The 16,421-nt window shown below is 55.7% G+C and overlaps 1 protein-coding gene across 5 annotated transcripts; it reads left to right on the top strand.

The window, feature by feature from the left end:
* The first annotated feature begins 390 nt into the window (after positions 1-390).
* Positions 391-10,362, top strand: LOC144377975 (uncharacterized). 5 transcript variants are annotated; one of them, XM_078051053.1, is made up of 7 exons: positions 391-971; positions 2,156-2,294; positions 2,630-3,721; positions 4,512-4,677; positions 5,524-5,602; positions 7,855-7,986; positions 8,631-10,362. In XM_078051053.1, the coding sequence occupies exons 3-7, from the start codon at positions 3,699-3,701 to the stop codon at positions 8,915-8,917; spliced, it is 687 nt and encodes a 228-aa protein (XP_077907179.1). In that variant the 5' UTR covers positions 391-971; positions 2,156-2,294; positions 2,630-3,698; the 3' UTR covers positions 8,918-10,362. The 5 variants fall into 5 exon arrangements, 2 of the variants coding, with proteins under 2 accessions (XP_077907179.1, XP_077907178.1); XR_013439359.1 differs by having other exon boundaries at positions 421-971; positions 2,630-2,972; positions 4,512-5,602; XR_013439358.1 differs by having other exon boundaries at positions 421-971; positions 2,630-3,682; positions 4,512-5,602.
* The last annotated feature ends 6,059 nt before the right edge of the window (positions 10,363-16,421 follow it).

The raw sequence follows: 16,421 nt of genomic DNA, 5'->3' as shown, positions 1-16,421 counted from the left end.
GTCTCAGTTTGTTACGGTGCATTACCCTTCTTTTCGGACAGGTTGCGGGCAGCATTTCCAGTTAGCAGTGGTCCTTCTGAGCAGAGCTGCAGAGGTTTCTGGTGGCCAAGGAGAGCTTCGCCCTGTGCCCTGGATCTTGGGAGACCTGGGGGGAGGCCTTTCTTCCCTCTGCCAAGTTGGGTTGGAAAAAGACCCAGAGAGGATCTGGTGGAGGTGAAATCTGGCTGGGAACAAGGCTGTGATGGACTGAGGTGGGTCAGCCCTGGGGGAGTCCTTCCTGCAGACACCCTCAGGGGACCTTGGGAGGAGAAAGGAGTTGGACTTGGTCCTCTGCTGCCTCTGTTGTTCGCGACCTTTGAGCCTGGCAAGGTGTTCAGATTTTCCGGGGCTGCCATTGCAGAAGCCTCCGGTCTCACCCGGGCATTGTCTGCGAGGACACCCGTTTGTCTGCCCTTGGTCTTGGCTACAGCTCTGCTGTCCTGGAGCCAAAGCCAGGAGAGCATCTGCTGGTGCCCCGGAACCCTCCCAGCAGGAGTGGCGGCTTCCTGGAGGGGTGCACCTCTCACCTTCAGCTGTGCAATGAACTTCCCCAGCAAACAGAGCTCAGCACCTGAGGGCTGGCCATCCTGCCGGACGGTTCTTCTGTGCTCTCGCCTGGTTTTGCCCACAGGCCTGTGACCTGCTGCTGGTTAGAGGAGGGGGCCCCTGGGGTCTGGCAGGTTCTTATTAGCCTCGCGCACAGCTTCAGCAGTCTGCTCTCGGGCTGGGCGCCTCCGTCTTCTTGTCCCAGGCTGGCTGGAGCCTGCTCCCCAGGAGAGCAGAGCAGAGGCCCCACACCCCCTGCAAACGCATCCTTTGGGTAGCGCTGGTCACGAGGTTGGTACCTGCTCAGGGGCCTGTGAGACTGACCCACCTCTTGACTGCAGGAGCTGCCAGGGACTTGTGCCCATTCGCAAACAGCCGCTTCTAAGGTAAAGCTGTGGCTCTGCTGTTCCTGCCCCACCCCCTCCCCTTCCCTCTCTGCCCTCTTAGCTCTAAGTGGACAGCAGGCCAGGCCCTGCCCAGCCCCTACCCCCTCCCCTTCCCTCTCTGCCCTCTTAGCTCTAAGTGGACAGCAGGCCAGGCCCTGCCCAGCCACCCCACGGTGCGCAGAACAGGTCACCAGGCTGGAGACCTTGTAAAGCAGCAGTTTGCCATGAGCTGCTGCATTCTGGGGACCGGTGCCGAGGGAGAGCCAGTCTGCACCTTGTTTGCCCAAGTGAACACCCACCACCCGCAGCTCCACCAGGGGCACAGCGCGGTGAACACCCTAAACTAAGCCAGGAGCACCCGGACACACGGACACCCCAGATCACCTCGGGACACCAGACGCTACCCCCCACCTGGGGTTCATACAGGGGAGGCCCCAAGATGGACACTGCGGCAGCCTGGCCCTGTCACCTGGTCACTCGTCATGAGCGCACCCAGGAATATCCCCAGTGACAACCTGGACTTCCTGTCCAGTGGCCTCCAGCAGTGTGCCCTTTCTCCTGCCCATGAGGACCATGCACCATGGCCCCCTCGAGCTGACCCTCTAGGACTGAGGGACCCTCTCCTTGACGGCACTGCTGACTGGGGTGGTCAGCCCCCTCCTCTGGCCCCACAGAGCCTCTGCCTCTGCCTGTCTCTGCTCTGCTCCCGGCTCAGCCTCCTTGGGGGCAGAGCTGGATCTTGGCACACTTGAGCCTTTCCCCAGAAGGACAGATAAGGCGGCTGGAGGGTGACGGCGACTCCCTTAGCGTTTGGAGCCCCCGGGGTCTGCAGGCTCAGACCCTCCAGGCTGAGTCGGGCTGGTCTTGGCCCTGCTTGAATCTGAGGCCACGGGGGTGAGGGCCGGAGCCCAGGCCCTGGGGTGAAGCGTGAGGAAAGGTGTGTCCTTGGCCATGAGAACCAGTCCACCGGCTCTGGGAACCTGGTGGGATGTGCTGGCCTGCCCAACCACAGTCTAGGAAACCCAAGGTCGCTGTCAAGGCCTGGGAATCCTGGGCTAGCGGGCCACAGGCTGCAGGAGGAAGACTGAATCCACCTCCTCCCCAGGTCCTCTCTGTGGGCAGTGTTGTCGCGGGTGAGTGGCCCGGGCGGGAGGGACCCAAGGTCATGGCCCTTCTTCGAGCAGGCGAAAGTCCCCTTCCGGAGGCCCCCTGGCTTGTTGGAAGTCCCCATTCTGACCCCCCCCCACTGTGCAGCTGCCTTGCGAGCAGGCCGCCCCTCCTGCCTGTCAGCCCACAGTTGGAGTCAGACCTGGCTTGTCCCGGGTGAGTAAGACCTGACTTGGGGAGGGAAGGCTCACACATCTAAAGTGCTGCAGTCTTGTCGTTTAGAGCGCCAGGCCTGGGGTGTGGCGGGATGGCCCCTGAGGTGCAGCTCAAGGAGCTGGAGGTGTGCCAGTTCTCCCCTTGGCTGGCTGGGGCCTCAGCGGCCAGCCCAGGAAACTGGTTGCTGGGGAGCCGGGGAGGGGGCCCGAGGAGGGGAAAGGAACCGCTCCTTTCCTATCTGGGCCCCCAGGAGACCCCAGGTCGCTTGCCTCACCACAACTTGGAGGAACATGTAGAGAAAAGCACCCCCCTCTCTCACCCTCTCTCTTGACCAGTGTGTGCACCTGCAGCCAATAACCCCCTGGAGATACAAGTGGGCCTCACTCTGGACAGGAGAGAGCAAGGGCTCCTGTGTCGGGAGCGTGGTCCTCAGCCGGCTGGTAGGAGGTGGGGCCTGCCGGAGGTCCTGGGGTCATGGCTGCCCTGGGAGGGACTCACGTGTTTCTTGTGGGGTCCCTCAGTACCTGGCACTTTGCCCCAGCTTCCTGTCTTGCCACATCGTCTCTCCCTCTCACAAGTGCTTCTGCCATGAGGCCCTCTGCTGGGATGTGACCTTAGGGCCCTCACCAGAGGTCAAATCAATGGGGCTGCTCAATCTTGGACATCAGCTTTAAAACTGTGAGCCAAATATACCTCTTTTATTTATAAGTTACCTAGGTGCAGGTATTTTTGTCATTGTGACAGAAAACGGAGCAATACGGAGGGAGATGCTGATACAAATATGGGTTCCCTGGTTGCAATAAGGAAAATGGACAGATTTTTTTAAAAGACCAGATAATAGAGAGAAAAACAAAGATGGCTGGATTTGAACACCAAAGGGTGGCTAGAACTAGTAGACAAATCTAAGAGCTAATTATTTGGGGGCAAGTCAAAATGACATGGAGATACACTTAGATAACCCAATAAGGGAGAGAAGAAAGTTAAAGTATACAAAAGAAGAAAATAGTCCAAAACCTAGAAAAAAATTGTAAGTAAACACTTTGAATGCCAAGCAAATAAAGCCTGACTTAAACAGATGATTTCTAAGAACAACATATTATGATTAATAATCTTAATTATATAACAACAGATGCCTGAAGAGATTTAAAAGCCCAAGCACCCAAATAAGGCAGACCAGTTTTCAAAGACCAATCCTCACAAAAGTCACGGGCACTAGGCTGTGTCTTCTCAGTGTACAGTTCAAGGAGATTTGACCAGTGCATGCACCCAAGCCAGTAACCCCCGCGGAGACACAGGGCAGTTCCAGATGCGTACTTTGCCCCTGGAAGATCATCCCTCCCTGCCGGCCACCGTGTTCTGATATTTCTCACTGCAAATTCATTTTGCCGGTGAGCTCAGGAACGCATGAGTTCAAGTATAATTACAAAGTGCGTGTGTTTGTGTGTCTGGCGGAGTTTCACTCGGTGCCAGTCGGCTGAGACCCAGCCCTGCCATGGCACAGGCCCTCGGGGCTGGTGGGCCGGGGGGGGGGGGGGGGGGGTCGGGGGGGGGGTCGGGGGGGGTCGGGGGGGCGGTGTCCCTCTTGTTTGGGGAGTGTTTTCCTTCTCAGTCCCCCTTGCATTCAGTCTTTCCAGGGTTTGGCTGCTGTGAGCAAAGCTGCTGCACCCAAGCACCCTTGTGCGGGGTGTTTGCGGCCCCATGTCTTCGTTTGTCTTGGGACAGTAACTAGGGGCAGAATCAGTGGTGGCAGGGCAGGGGAGGAGAGCAAAGAGACTTAGGAATTGGCTGTCCTGTATCACAGTCTCAGCGGCCACCAGTTGCCCCCCCCCCCTTTTTTTTAACTGAGAGATTTTACTGGGGTCTGCCCGAAGGAGAAGAAAAGGAGAGGCAGAGAGGAGCCCCCTGAGCCAGTTTTGGCTTAGGAAGTGTCGCTTAGGCCACATGACGGTGGCTGACTTGCAGTGACTCAGGAATGGTGGTGACTGCGGGGTTTGTTAGGAAAGGGTGATCGGACAATGTGTCTTGAGGGAATTTTTGGAAAAAAAATTTTGACTTTGGCGCCCTTGAGAGAAGAGGTGGAGGGGTCAGGGACTGTGTGATATTCTTCTGCAGAGACAGAAACTTCAGTGGGGAGAGACCCAGTGGGCAAATAAAACCCAATGTCAAGGTCTCCTGAAAACACAGCATTCCTCCCTTCTTGTTTTTGTTTGGACTCAGGGTGTTGAAATCGTCTGGCTACTTCCTGTTGGAGAGGGACAACGAGTACGAAGGAAGGAGGAATGGTCAGGTTGGGGGACAAGAGAATTATAGCCATAAAGGCCAGGGCGCTGAAGATGCGAATCTCCTTGGCGTTGAAATCGATGAAAGTCCCTTGGAGCCAGAGGTCGTGGATAGCCTCGATCCGATCCTTGTCTCTGTAAATGGGTGGAATCGGCCAACTGTCCAGTGGGAGGGCTTCCACAAACTGCAGGAACCGGAAATGACACTCGGTGCAGCTGGATGAGGCCATGCTGCCTGAGGGCCTGAGGTGGCTGACACCGACAGCTCTCAGTGCGCTTCACGCTCTCTTCTCATTCAGTGGGAGTGAGGGCTGAAAGCCCTTTAAAAAAAGAAAAAAGAAAAAAAATATATATGATTGTAGTTGGACAGAATATCTTTATTTTTTTTAAGAGAAAGAGAGAGAGAGAGAGAGAGAGAGAGAGAGAGAGAATCTTTTTAATATTTATTTTTTAGTTCTCAGCTGACACAACTTCTTTGTTGGTATGTGGTGCTGAGGATCAAACCCGGGCCGCATGCATGCAGGGCGAGCACAATACCGCTTGAGCCACATCCCCAGCCCGAATATCTTTATTTTATTTATTTATTTTTATGTGGTGATGGCGAATGAACCCAGGGCCGTGTACATGCTGGGCGAGTGCTCTACCACTGAGCCACAACCCCAGCCCTTTTTTGCATTTTATTTAGAGACAGGGTCTCACTGAGTTGCTTAGGACCCTGAGGCTGAGTTGCTGAGGCTGGCTTTGAACTCACAATCCTCCTGCCTCAGCCTCCCAAGCAGCTGGGATTACAGGCATGGCCACTGCCAGAGCCCTGTCCTGGGTCCCCTGGTCCTTCCTCTGCGTTGGTCTGCTCTGCTGTGGAACCTCTCCAGCAGACTTTTTTGTCCAGTTATTGTGTTCTTCAGCTCTATGACTTCTGTTTGGTATTTTAAGCTATTTTCTCTTTGCAGAAATTCTCACAATGTTCACACATTGGCCTCTTGACCTCAGTGAGCAACTTTATGAGAGTTGCTTTGAGTTTTCTGCCAGGTAAGTCACATAACTCTGTATCATTAGAGTCCATATCTAGAGATTTCTCCCATCTCTTTGTCTGAAACCTGCTTCCCTGTCTCTTCATTCTCCTTGCTTTTCCATGTTGGTGTGTTTCATTACTCTTGGTTTTTAATGGACTGATCTCATTCAGCACAAGACCCTCACTAATCAGCCTAGTCCAAGATCCTGCTGCTCCATCACCCTCTCTTTGCCTTTCGCAGCCTTTGGATTTCCAGGGCATGCAAGGTCCTGCCTGTCCTAGCCCACAGCCAGGACCTTGAGCCACACCCAGGGAGCTGCACTGCTGGGGGCTGCATCCTGCTCCTGGTCCCTGGGCTTCTGCCAGTTTGCTCAGTGCTGAATGGGAGGGGGCTTTGGAGACTAGTCACACGCTAGATCAAGTTGCCATTTCTTCTCACTGTACTCAGTCCTCCAGGTCCATCAGCACTCGGGGACAAGCTGGACACAAGTCAGTCCTCTGGGTGGCTCTTAGACCTGGGCTTTGGCCTCACTCTGGAAAGTGATTCCTGCTCCCCACAATGGCGTTAGACTTTCCCCTGGTGACCCAAGGGGCCTGGCCAGGTCTGTCCACTCCAGCCTGTGGGAGACCAACCTCACACGTGACTGAGTCACACTCCCCGGCTGGGTACTGAGGCACAGAAATGTGGCAGAGCTTTCCCCACCCTTCTTGGGTTCGAGGGTCGGTGTCTCCGTGCATGGGTGTAAAAAGGGTCAGCGTGTGTGTGTGTGTGTGTGTGTGTGTGTGTGTGTGTGTGTGTGTTCTCTCTCTCTCTTCCTGCGGATCCTTAAGGTTAGAGGAGCCGTCATAGCGACCCCAAAGAAAAAGGTATTTTGTCTCTAGTGTGGTTATTTTGTGCAGCCCAGTTAGCCCAGTTCAACTGGAGTGACCCCTGAGCCTTTTAATTGAGAGAACAGAAACCCCGGCACCAGCCTTTCAGGATGGTGAGGCTGACCAGCCCTCCCCGTGGGTAATTTCTCTCCTCAGCCCTCAGCCCTTGGCCCACAGCAGCTGCTGCCTGTTGGGCTTGGTGGAGGGGCTCCCTGCACACGTCCAGCCTGGGCCTTAGCTGGGCCTCTGGGGGGAGCCCCAGGCAGGCTTCCACACCCTCACTCCTCAGGGACTCGATCCCAGCACCCACTCTGCCAAAGGCAGCTACTGCCACTGCCCCAAACTCTGCTTTGGCTTCAGGTCTCTTCCCTTGGAGGGAAACCTGAGGTAAAGAGGGCCCTTTACTTTTACTCCACTGTCCTTTCTCCACCCCCGAAAATAATGACCACGCACATCTGGGCCAGCTAGCTGTGCAGTGACTATGGTGGGAGGGTCACTCTAGATCCAGCTACTCTGCCTGGCCAGGTCCTCATGCATTCTTGACAAAGCTTTCTCAACATGATGCCATAGTTTATGTTGACCCCAGAGCCTCTGCCATACCCATGGGGAAGATGCCGGAAACACACCCTTAGGTGGAAAGCCCAAGGGGGGTATTCTATTAATGTTCATGCAACTGGAAAAATGGAAAGAAATGAGGTATCCAAACGCAAAGGAAGAAATACAAGATCACGTTTTACAGATGATATGATCAATCCCTACAAGTCCAAGAGGATCAACTTAAATTCTATCACAAACACTCTCTCAATTCTTTGGTTGGGACAAAAGTAACATCACGGTTGGCAGGTACACAACCGGTCGATGGGTTAGCAGGAAGGATTATGAGAAAAGAGGCCATTTAGCACCCAAAGTTACAAATCCCAGGAAGAAACCTGGAGAGGGAGGTGTGAGAGCCAAAGGGAGGCCCGACACTGAGGCGGAAAAGCAGAGCTGAGCCATCGTGGGACAGCTGTGTTCCTGGCTCCTCGGCCAGGAATTGTCCTCCAGTGTGCTTCCTGTTGGTAATACCCAGAGATGGGAAGGTCTCAAAGGGCCAGCAGGGCTGGCCACACAAATCCTGATGCACTACCATCGTGGGCTGCACCGTCTTTGGCAGGAGACAGCGCTAGACCCCACGGGAGACAGGTGGTCAGTGAAACCAGGAGCTGACGGTCAGTACCTGACCCTTGTAAAACGAGGGTGTGCAGTTTCCATGTTAGCGAAGACTTGGCTTTGAGTAAAAGAAATCCAGCTGAACATGACACCAACAGGCTTCTTCCCCCCACGAGCCCACGAGGGGTCCTGACTCAACCTCTCCACAGGGGCGTCCTCAGCATCCTCTTTCCGTTTTCTTTTCCTGCAGCCTTCCTGCCTCCTCACTGCAAGATAGCAGCCCCTGTGGCACAACCCCGCAGGGCGGTGCAGCGTCTGGGAAGGGCAGAGCCACAAGCCAGGGAGCACTTAGCCTTTCGTTGGAGCAGCCAAGCGGTGCAAAGTGCGAGTGTGGTGTGGGCGGCCGCTGGGGGAGGGCGGAGGGAGCCCGAGGGCGCTGCTGCAGGGGGTGGCTGCTGCAGGGGGTGGCTGCTGCAGGGGGTGGCTGCTGCGGGAGGTGCCATGGTGAACTTCACAGTAGGACTGCGCCTCTGTTAATAAGATGGAAAGTTCAACAAAGAAATCCGAACAGAAGTGGGTTTTTTAAAATGCCACACTCAGAAGCTTGTTTTTATTTATAAAAAGGGACTAAATAAGCTTTAAAGGGGAATTTACAGGGTGAATTACAAAACACATAGCATTTAACCGTAAGGAAGCCTCTGCCCTCTGAAACACTTGGGATCTGTTCACGACAGCATTGGGGACAGTTAGGTAGCTTCGAATATGTATGCTTATCTGAAAATAAGAAAAGCCGAAAACAAACAGGCTGTCAAGGAGCGATAGAGAGGCATAGAATCAGCAGGAACATAAAGGAGAAAAATAACAAAAATAGAGGAAAATCGAGAGCAAAAAGAAAAAATGGAAATGGTGAAGAAAATTCAAGCTGATTGTCTAAAAAGTGCATTACAAATTACAGGATAAAGGGGAGGGAAGCAACTGCCCCCAGAGCAGGCAGTATAGCAGGTTTATGTGTTTTAATGTCACCAGGTCCTTTCCATCCAGCGTCGGGGATGGGCATCAGGACAACGGCAGAGGTGCCACAGGGTGGGACACGAGAAGGCCCTGCCACCCGATCAGACGCAGGAGCAGAAGCAGGAGCTGGGGCCCGACTGTGGCTCACACGGTCCCACAGCACGGAGCGCCGCTGGGGCTGCTGTGAGGAGCCTCTTCTGGGCTCTGAGCTCGGCCCTGCAAGCCGGGAACCACGGTCGCCCGCCCTGCGTCCTGCTCCCCGGGAACCGCGGTCGCCCGCCCCGCGTCCTGCCACCGCCTGATGCACCACACCACGGTCATGGATCCCAAAGCCCCCACCCATCAAAAGTCCCAAGTTCCACTTGTCAAACCCAGCGAAAAGGGCGGAGTCCCACTACGCACAGCCCCTGGCCGCAAGAGCAGCCAAGCCGGCTGCTGAGGAAGAAGAGACTCCAAACAACTGGAGATCAAAGAACATTCAAAAGAAACGTGATGAAAGGAAAAGGAAGGCCGCTTTAGAAGGCTTCCGGAGGGGCAGTTCCAGGGCAGGCTCCGGCGGCCAGGCCACCTGGCAGATGGCGCGCTGGAGGGCAGGGAGCGCTCAGTCCCATCTGAGGACAAGCAAGGTCCCGAAAAGCAAGACCCTCCTCCTCCCACCTGTCCAGCCCACGAGACAGAGGTGCCGATGGTTCTAGAACATAAGCATGAAGGAATACTTTGAAAACCTAGGCAAAATGCATAGACTGTCAGAAAATTAAGAAATGGAGACAAGAAAAGACAAACCAGGCGTCTGACCACTTCAGAAGTTCACATAGAGGGCTGGCTGTAGCTAGTGAGGCACGGGGTTTGCTCCTCAGCACCATTAAAAAAGATAAATAAAGATATCCTGTCCATCTACAACTAAAATTATATATATATAAAAGAAGTTAAAGTAGAAACTGAATCCCCTTGGGATGGACAGACTGGGACACACACACTCTCTCTCTCTCTCACACACACACACACACTTCCCAAAGCCCCCACCCATCAAAAGTCCCAGGTTCCACTTGTCAAACCCTCTGAGAGCAGATAATCCACAGGAGAGATGAGTCATTCCACAAAGAGAAGTATCTGGAAGGAAAGCATCTGACCACTTCACAGGGCTCCCAGGGAGCTAGGAAAGGAAACTGGTAAATTGGAAACCAGTTTCAACTTAAGCATGAATTCAAAAATCTTAAAGTGTTAGCTGCCTAAAATCCAAGACAGTGCTAAGGTCACATAAGTTTATCTCAGGAATGCCAGGAGAATTTAAATCAGAAATTTTAATACAGAAACTCACTGGGTTCAAGAAGAAAAGTCACATAATCATTACATTGACGCAGGATGAAGTATTTGGTGAAGTTTAATCCACACCCATGACTTAAAAAAAAACAACTTAGAGAATGAGAACCAGAAGGAGTTTTTCAACTTAAGAAGGTCTACTTCCTGTAAAACTGGCCACTGTCACAGGGACACTGTCATGAGTTCCTGTTAAGATTGGAAAATGCTCATGCTCACTATTCAGCATCATCCTGGCCAATGTAACAAGACAAGAAAAAGAAATCGGGAGTTTAGCAGAGGAAGGAAGACAAAATTGTATGGCCATTCCTTTTTAGGTAACGTGATAACTTTCTTTGAAATATCCAAATAATCACCAGATCAATCAATAATCAGAACTAATCAGAGGTCAATCAGCAAGATTGCCCAATAAAAAAAGTTAATGACCTTCTTTTAAGCTACTTAATATCTAATGGGAAGAGATGCTATTTTCAAAAAGAACAAAAATCATAAAATATTTGGGAATTAAGTATGGAATCCACAAGTCCTTAATGGGAGAAAACAAAACAAACAACCAGAAACCTCTCTACAAGCCTCAACAGAAGGCGGGAGTAGACAGCAGCTTCTGCCCTGCTGCTGGCTGGGGGCCCAGCTGGGAAGGCACGGCTGGTGCACTCTGGGCCAGGGTTACCTTGGCCATGCATGCTGGGTTCTGCTGCCCAAATTCCTGTGGCTTTGGAGGCCTGGAAGAGGCGCTGAGCAACGGGGCCCTGAGAGTGTGAGCACCCAGCCCCGCTGGGATTGCCTTTGACCCCAGCTGATCCCACTGGAGGGAGCTGCTGTGGCCCCCAGAGCCCTGCATGTTAGGCCTAGGCCCCGCCATCTGAGGTGCTGAGACCTGGCATTCCCCCAGAACACCCTTCCCATGCTGAACTTTGTGGCTCAGAGGACAGGATACCCTGGACCCTCTCTTGCATGCTTGGTCACAGGTCAGTGGGCTAAATTGGTATTCTCTGCCCGGCCTTCCATGGCCTGAGCTCCTAAGACAACGGGTGGTGACCAGCCTTGCCTGTGTTCTTCCCAGCCCATGAAGTGGGAATGCCAGGGCATGCCGGAGCATGCCAGCTGCCTGGCTCAGCCGAACGGCTTGGTTTGTGTGTGTGCATGCGTGTGTGAAGGAGGGGGCCAGACAGAGTGAAGAGCCAGCCCTTGCTGTGCCAGGAGATGGGAAGCTGGAGGGATCAGGCCCAGGGGTCCTCCCTTCCACTCAGCCACCTATCTCTGCATATGCTATGTGACATCAAGCCAGCCACAGGCCCTGGCCCTGCCCCAGCTCTCATTCTGCAGGACATTCCTGAGGGCTCTTTTTGCCATGGGTAGGGGAGACACAGGGTCTGGCCTGGGATTGGGGCTGGGAGACAAAGATGGTCAGGGGCCTGGGATAGAGCCAGGGTAGGCGGAGGCAAGGGCTTCTCAGCTGATGTCCAGGCACTCAGGCTGGTGGGGGGAGAGGAGTGCATGGGGCTGGGACAGCACACCAGGAGCATGTCACAGGGACATAGGGCCTGTAGCACTTGGAGGAGAGACAGGGGGACAGTGTGCGATTCAGCAGAGCTCACTCTCAACACCAGGCCAGCACCTCAGCAGCCAGGCACAGAGGGCAGTGGGATGGAGCAAGGCCCCATTGAGGCTGTGGCCCAGCAGGAGCAGGGGGTGGTCCTTAGGCAGGGGTGTGTGTTTGTGTGTGTGTGTGTGTGTGTGTGTGTGTGCGCGCGCGCGCAAGCCCCTATGGTGGCCTCTAAAGCAAAGGAGGGGCATTCAAATGTATCTGAGAGGCTCCATTGGCAGCTGGAATGCAGGTGACTAGGAGTCTGGAATGCAGTAGGGCGGGGACAGCTGGGACTAGGTGGTGCTCTGTGCTTGGTGGACAGAGGTCTAGGAGGTGGATATGACCATGGGGAGAGGAAGGGGCATCCCCTAGCCTGGGCTCAGGGGATGAGCGCTTGACGGAGGGGTTGTGGCTAGGGAAGAGTCTGCAGACCTGCTGGAGACCCTCGCTGGTGCTCAGAAGGGTTCGGGCTGGGAGCAGAGGTGTGGGAGTCAGCAGCACCGAGACGGAGGGCAGAGCTGGGGCATCTACGAGGAGACCCAGGAGGAGAGATGTGGCCATGGGAAAGGCAAGAGGCCAGGAAGACACTCGAAGCCCAGGTAGCACAGGAGCCTGGCAGACCCTGGGGGAGCAGGGTCAGGGCCGCCCAGGGGGAGCTGGGGCCCATGCAGGGGCCCTGGGTCTGCCTCTGGGAAGCTGACAAATACAGCAACCTGTCGTGGCGCCTGCTGCCCAGATAAACCCTCTTGCTGCTCTGTGATGGACATTTTTATCCCCATCCAAGGAAGGACTGGCACACAGGGCCAGGGTTGGGGCTCACACCTGCACCTTCCTTCCATCTGGACTGCAGGTGGGTTGTTAAAGAACTCAATGTCTGCTAAGTCCACGGGAAGGTGTGGATATGAAAGTTGAGGATTTACCAAGCACCAAAAGAGAGATCCCAGGGGCTGGGGCTCAGTGGTAGAGCGCTTGCCTGGCACGTGTCGGGCACTGGGTTCCATCCTCTGCACTGCATAAAGATAAATAAAATGAAGGCATTGTGTCCATCTACAACTAAAAAAATATTGAGAGAGATCACAAAGGAACCAGAAGAAGAAGCCACAAAAGGAAAGCTGGCAGAGCCACCTGCACACAGCTGGCTGGGACCCCTCCGTGCAAACTCCCAGCACCCAGGGGAGCAGGTGCAGCCGGCCACGGTGGGCAGCCTGCATGGCAGTGGGAGTTAGCTGATCAGTTAGTTAGAAACCTGCAGCTGCAGCCCCAGGACAGAAGGCCAACAGCTTGAGCCTGAGGAAGTTGGGAAACGAGTTGTAGACAGCAGCCCTCTAGCAAGTGGACACACAGGGCCCAGGACCCTTCCCTCTCAGAGGGGTCACCTCCAGCAGTGACAGGACAGATAGGGGTGTGCCGACTCCTCAGGGCTTAGCACACCCCTGGTCTCTCGGTGGCTGGAACAGCAATGGGCCTGGGCAAGGGGCTCCATGCTCATCAGGGACATGAACCAGAGCCTCCCTGGGGCTCTGGGCAAATCGCAAGAGAGGTCCAAAGGGCTAATACATACCCAGAAGACATTGGTCTCACTGTTTTTCAAAGAAATTTTTAAAGATAAGCACCATTTTAAAAGTCAGTCGGCGCAACCATATTAGTAGGTCTGTGTTTGCCCATGAGAATGAAGAGGGTCCAGCTTCTTTGGTCAGCTCCTGAGGACACACACCAAGAGTCCTTGCTCCAGCCAGGTGCAGTGGCCCAACAACTTGGGAAGCTGTGGATTGTAAGTTCAAGGCCAGCCTGGACAACTTAGTGAACCCCTGTCCCAAAATAAAAAGGGCTGGAGATGTAGCTCAGTGGTAGAGCACCCTGGATTCAATCCTCAGTACCCAGAAAAAACAAAACAAAAAACTCCTTTTTCCTAGAAATTGGTTTTAATGTGTCAATGTGCAAGAAATCAATGTGATTCTCATGAAGAATCATCTCTAAGCACAAACCTAGAAACCATATTAATGCCAGCAATAGAGAACTTATTAAGTAGCTATAGGTCCAGCCTGAAGATGGGTCATTCTACAGACTATGAATCATGCTCACCGTGTCCGCTGTGGTGATGTTTCCCTAATTTAAACCTGACCATGCTGCTGCCCTGCTCAGACACCTTCCATGGCTCCCCACTGCCCTGCTGGCCATGCTGGGGCCCAGGGGCCTCTCCCTTCAGCCTTCTCTCCCAGCCGCTGAGGCTCTCACCAGGTGATTCTCACCAGTCCACCTTTGCTTCCGGGTGCCTTCTGCCTGGAACACCCGACCCCTTCAGGACTGAATCCAGAGCCCCTCACTCCACCCCCCTCTTCCCCCCCACACGCTCACTTCCTGCTTCTTCCTCCTCTGTGCCCTCCATGCGCGTGCTCCCATCTGTACCTCTTGTTTTTCATCTCCTAAGGAGTGGTGGTCTGTCCTATGCCAGACCAGGGTGGGGTGCAGAGGGGTCAGTGCAAGGGAGCCAGGAGGCCCTGCGAACGGGAGTGGCCCTGCAGGAGTGGGCATGGGCCAAGGTTCCAGCCCCTGGAGGGCTCTCAGGGTGTCCTCGCACACCTGGGGTTGTTTTGTTGAATGACTGAAGGGCTGAGGCAGGGTGACAGGCCAGGAGGAAGGGCAGGAACACAGGAGCCCTTCCTAGGTCTTTCTAGGCGTGGTGCGGAAGCTCCCCCACACACTCTGCGGGCTCAACTGGGGACGCCTCACCCCCAGCCCCAGGCCAGCCAAGTCACTTTCTGGGGTTCTGCGACCCACCCCAGCAAGCCGGGGGTTGCAGCAGCCACAGGGGCTCCGGGCAGGGTCCACGCCCCCGAAGGGACCCTTGTTCCCCGGGGGGCAGCGCCCTGGCCTCGCCGGTATGCGCGCGGCCCCGCTGGGCACTGGAGCGCGCCGGGCCCGCCGAGACACGCTCGCTCGGGGGCCGCGCACAAAGGCGAATTCTGCCGCCGCCGCCAGCCCCGGGCCGGCCGGCCACCTTCGGCCCGGCCCGCTGCGGGGGTGTGCCGGGGTCGTGGTCCCCACCTGCCCGCTCCGCCCCCACGCAGGCGTGGGCTTGTCCTGCCGCTTCGCTGGAATCCACCGGTGCCAGTTCCCGACCCCGCCCGGCCGCTGCGCAGGGGAGGGGTGTGCGGCGCGCAGGGCGAGGACAGTGTGTTTGGGGGGGCGCCGCCACTCTCCAGTCCCTCCACCCCCGAGGTCGCTCCGCTCAGGAGTCCGTTTCTGCTCCCAGGGGAAGCGTCCCTGGCTGTGAGCGCGAAGCCTCTCCTCACTGGCCAGCAGAGGACCCCGCTGGGCCCTCTCCTCTTCTGCGTTCCCAGAGCAAGATGCTGCCTTAGGACGGGACTTCCACAGACGCCGCTGCACCCTGCCGGAGGTGGAGGGTGCTCCCCCCCATGGAGTGGACAGGAGAACAGAGATCCTGCCTAGGGCTCCTCAGGGCTCCCCAGCAAGGCAGGTGGCTCAACTAGTGGAGTCCCCCCAAGACCTCCTCCCTGGATTCCTCGGCCACGTGGCAGGGCGTGCAATTAACTCCCAGGCACTCTGTGGGAAGGGGCTCTCCTTGCCGCAATTCCCATTTAGCAGATGAGGAAGCCGAGGCCTGGGGGCTTCCGAGGTGGCAGAGCAGAGTTTGTCCCTGAGCCCTCCTGCCTCTCAGGAACCTCCAGGGAACCATCTGTGGGTCCCCTCTGTGATCTCTGGACCTGGCCCCGTCTACATGGGTCTTGGGACCCTGTCCTCCCTTCCCCAGGCCTAAGAGGGTGTTCCTGCTTCCTGTGTGACCTGGTCCCAATGTTGGGACATTTGGTGGTGACTTAACAAGGAAGGGGTAGATGACCCATGAAGATGGACCAAGTGAGTGGGTAACTGTCCCCCAGCTCAGAGAGGCTATGGGGGTGGGGCTTCAGGCTATGCCCACTTCTCTGTGGGCAGAGGCACAGCCTAGGGCATCCTGAGATCCCTCCTGATACCAGGAAGTCCGACACCCTGACCAGTACCAGCCAACCCACCTGGAGGCAGGACCCCTACCCATGGGCATGAGGAGGGTCAGGAGTTTCTAGGGCAGCAGGGGAGACAGGTGAGGCCCTGGGCTGGGGTTTGGGAGCAAGTCCCATCCCCATCCCCCACTGTGGCCTGGTGGGCAGGGCCTGGGTGTGACACAGTTCTGTGGAGTTGGCAGGGACTAAGAGGAGTTGGCATCCACCCTCACCCACTGAGACAGGAACTGTGGCCCCAGGGGACAGCATCCACAGCCACATTCCAGGTGCCCTGGTCCCCATAAGGCAAGGTGGGACAGGACTGGGTGCCAAGAATGGCACCACAGAGCGTGGGAATGACCGTGCTGCCAGCACTCAGCACAAGAGCCTGGGGCAGGTGGCAGCCTCAGCCTGGCCTGTGGTCTTCACTCCTTCCGACGGCCCTGGATGACTGGGCACCAGGGCCAAAGAGGGTCCACAAGCTGGCGGACCCTGCTCCCATTGGGGACACAGGAGGGAGAGGGTGTTATTGGCAGGGTGTTCCTCATAGGGGTGGCACTGGGCACAGGATCCTGGCACACTCAGATGTGTCCATGCATGTACACACAGCCTGCAGAAAGGCACCCCCCTTCCTGGCTACGTCCCAAAACTGTCCTGAAGTTCTGTCCCCAGATGGCTGGAGCCCCTGCCCAGGGACACAAGGTCAAAGGTCTGCTCTGGCCAGTAGTTGGCCCTGCCCAGGCACAGCAGTGAGGCCTTCCTTCCCCGGTTTTCCAGGGGGAAACTGAGGCCCAGAGGTCAAGTGACTTTCCCAGAGCCACATAGCAAGCTGGAGGCAACAGCCAGTTCAAGAGGGACTAGAGGAACTGGTGCTGCAGACCTTCCCCTCCTGAGAGCTAGGGT

This window comes from Ictidomys tridecemlineatus, chromosome 5 (assembly GCF_052094955.1).
Source record: "Ictidomys tridecemlineatus isolate mIctTri1 chromosome 5, mIctTri1.hap1, whole genome shotgun sequence".
NCBI lineage: Eukaryota > Metazoa > Chordata > Mammalia > Rodentia > Sciuridae > Ictidomys > Ictidomys tridecemlineatus.
This window is presented reverse-complemented; position numbering and strand designations above follow the sequence as displayed.

Coding starts and splice junctions, on each gene's coding strand:
- LOC144377975 (XM_078051052.1), top strand. CDS start 2,137: ATGGCCCTTCTTCGAGCAGGCGAAAGTCCCCTTCCGGAGGCCCCCTGG. Junction 2,295..4,511: donor TCAGACCTGGCTTGTCCCGG/GTGAGTAAGACC, acceptor GTTTGGACTCAG/GGTGTTGAAATCGTCTGGCT. Junction 4,678..5,523: donor AAAGTCCCTTGGAGCCAGAG/GTCGTGGATAGC, acceptor TTCTCTTTGCAG/AAATTCTCACAATGTTCACA.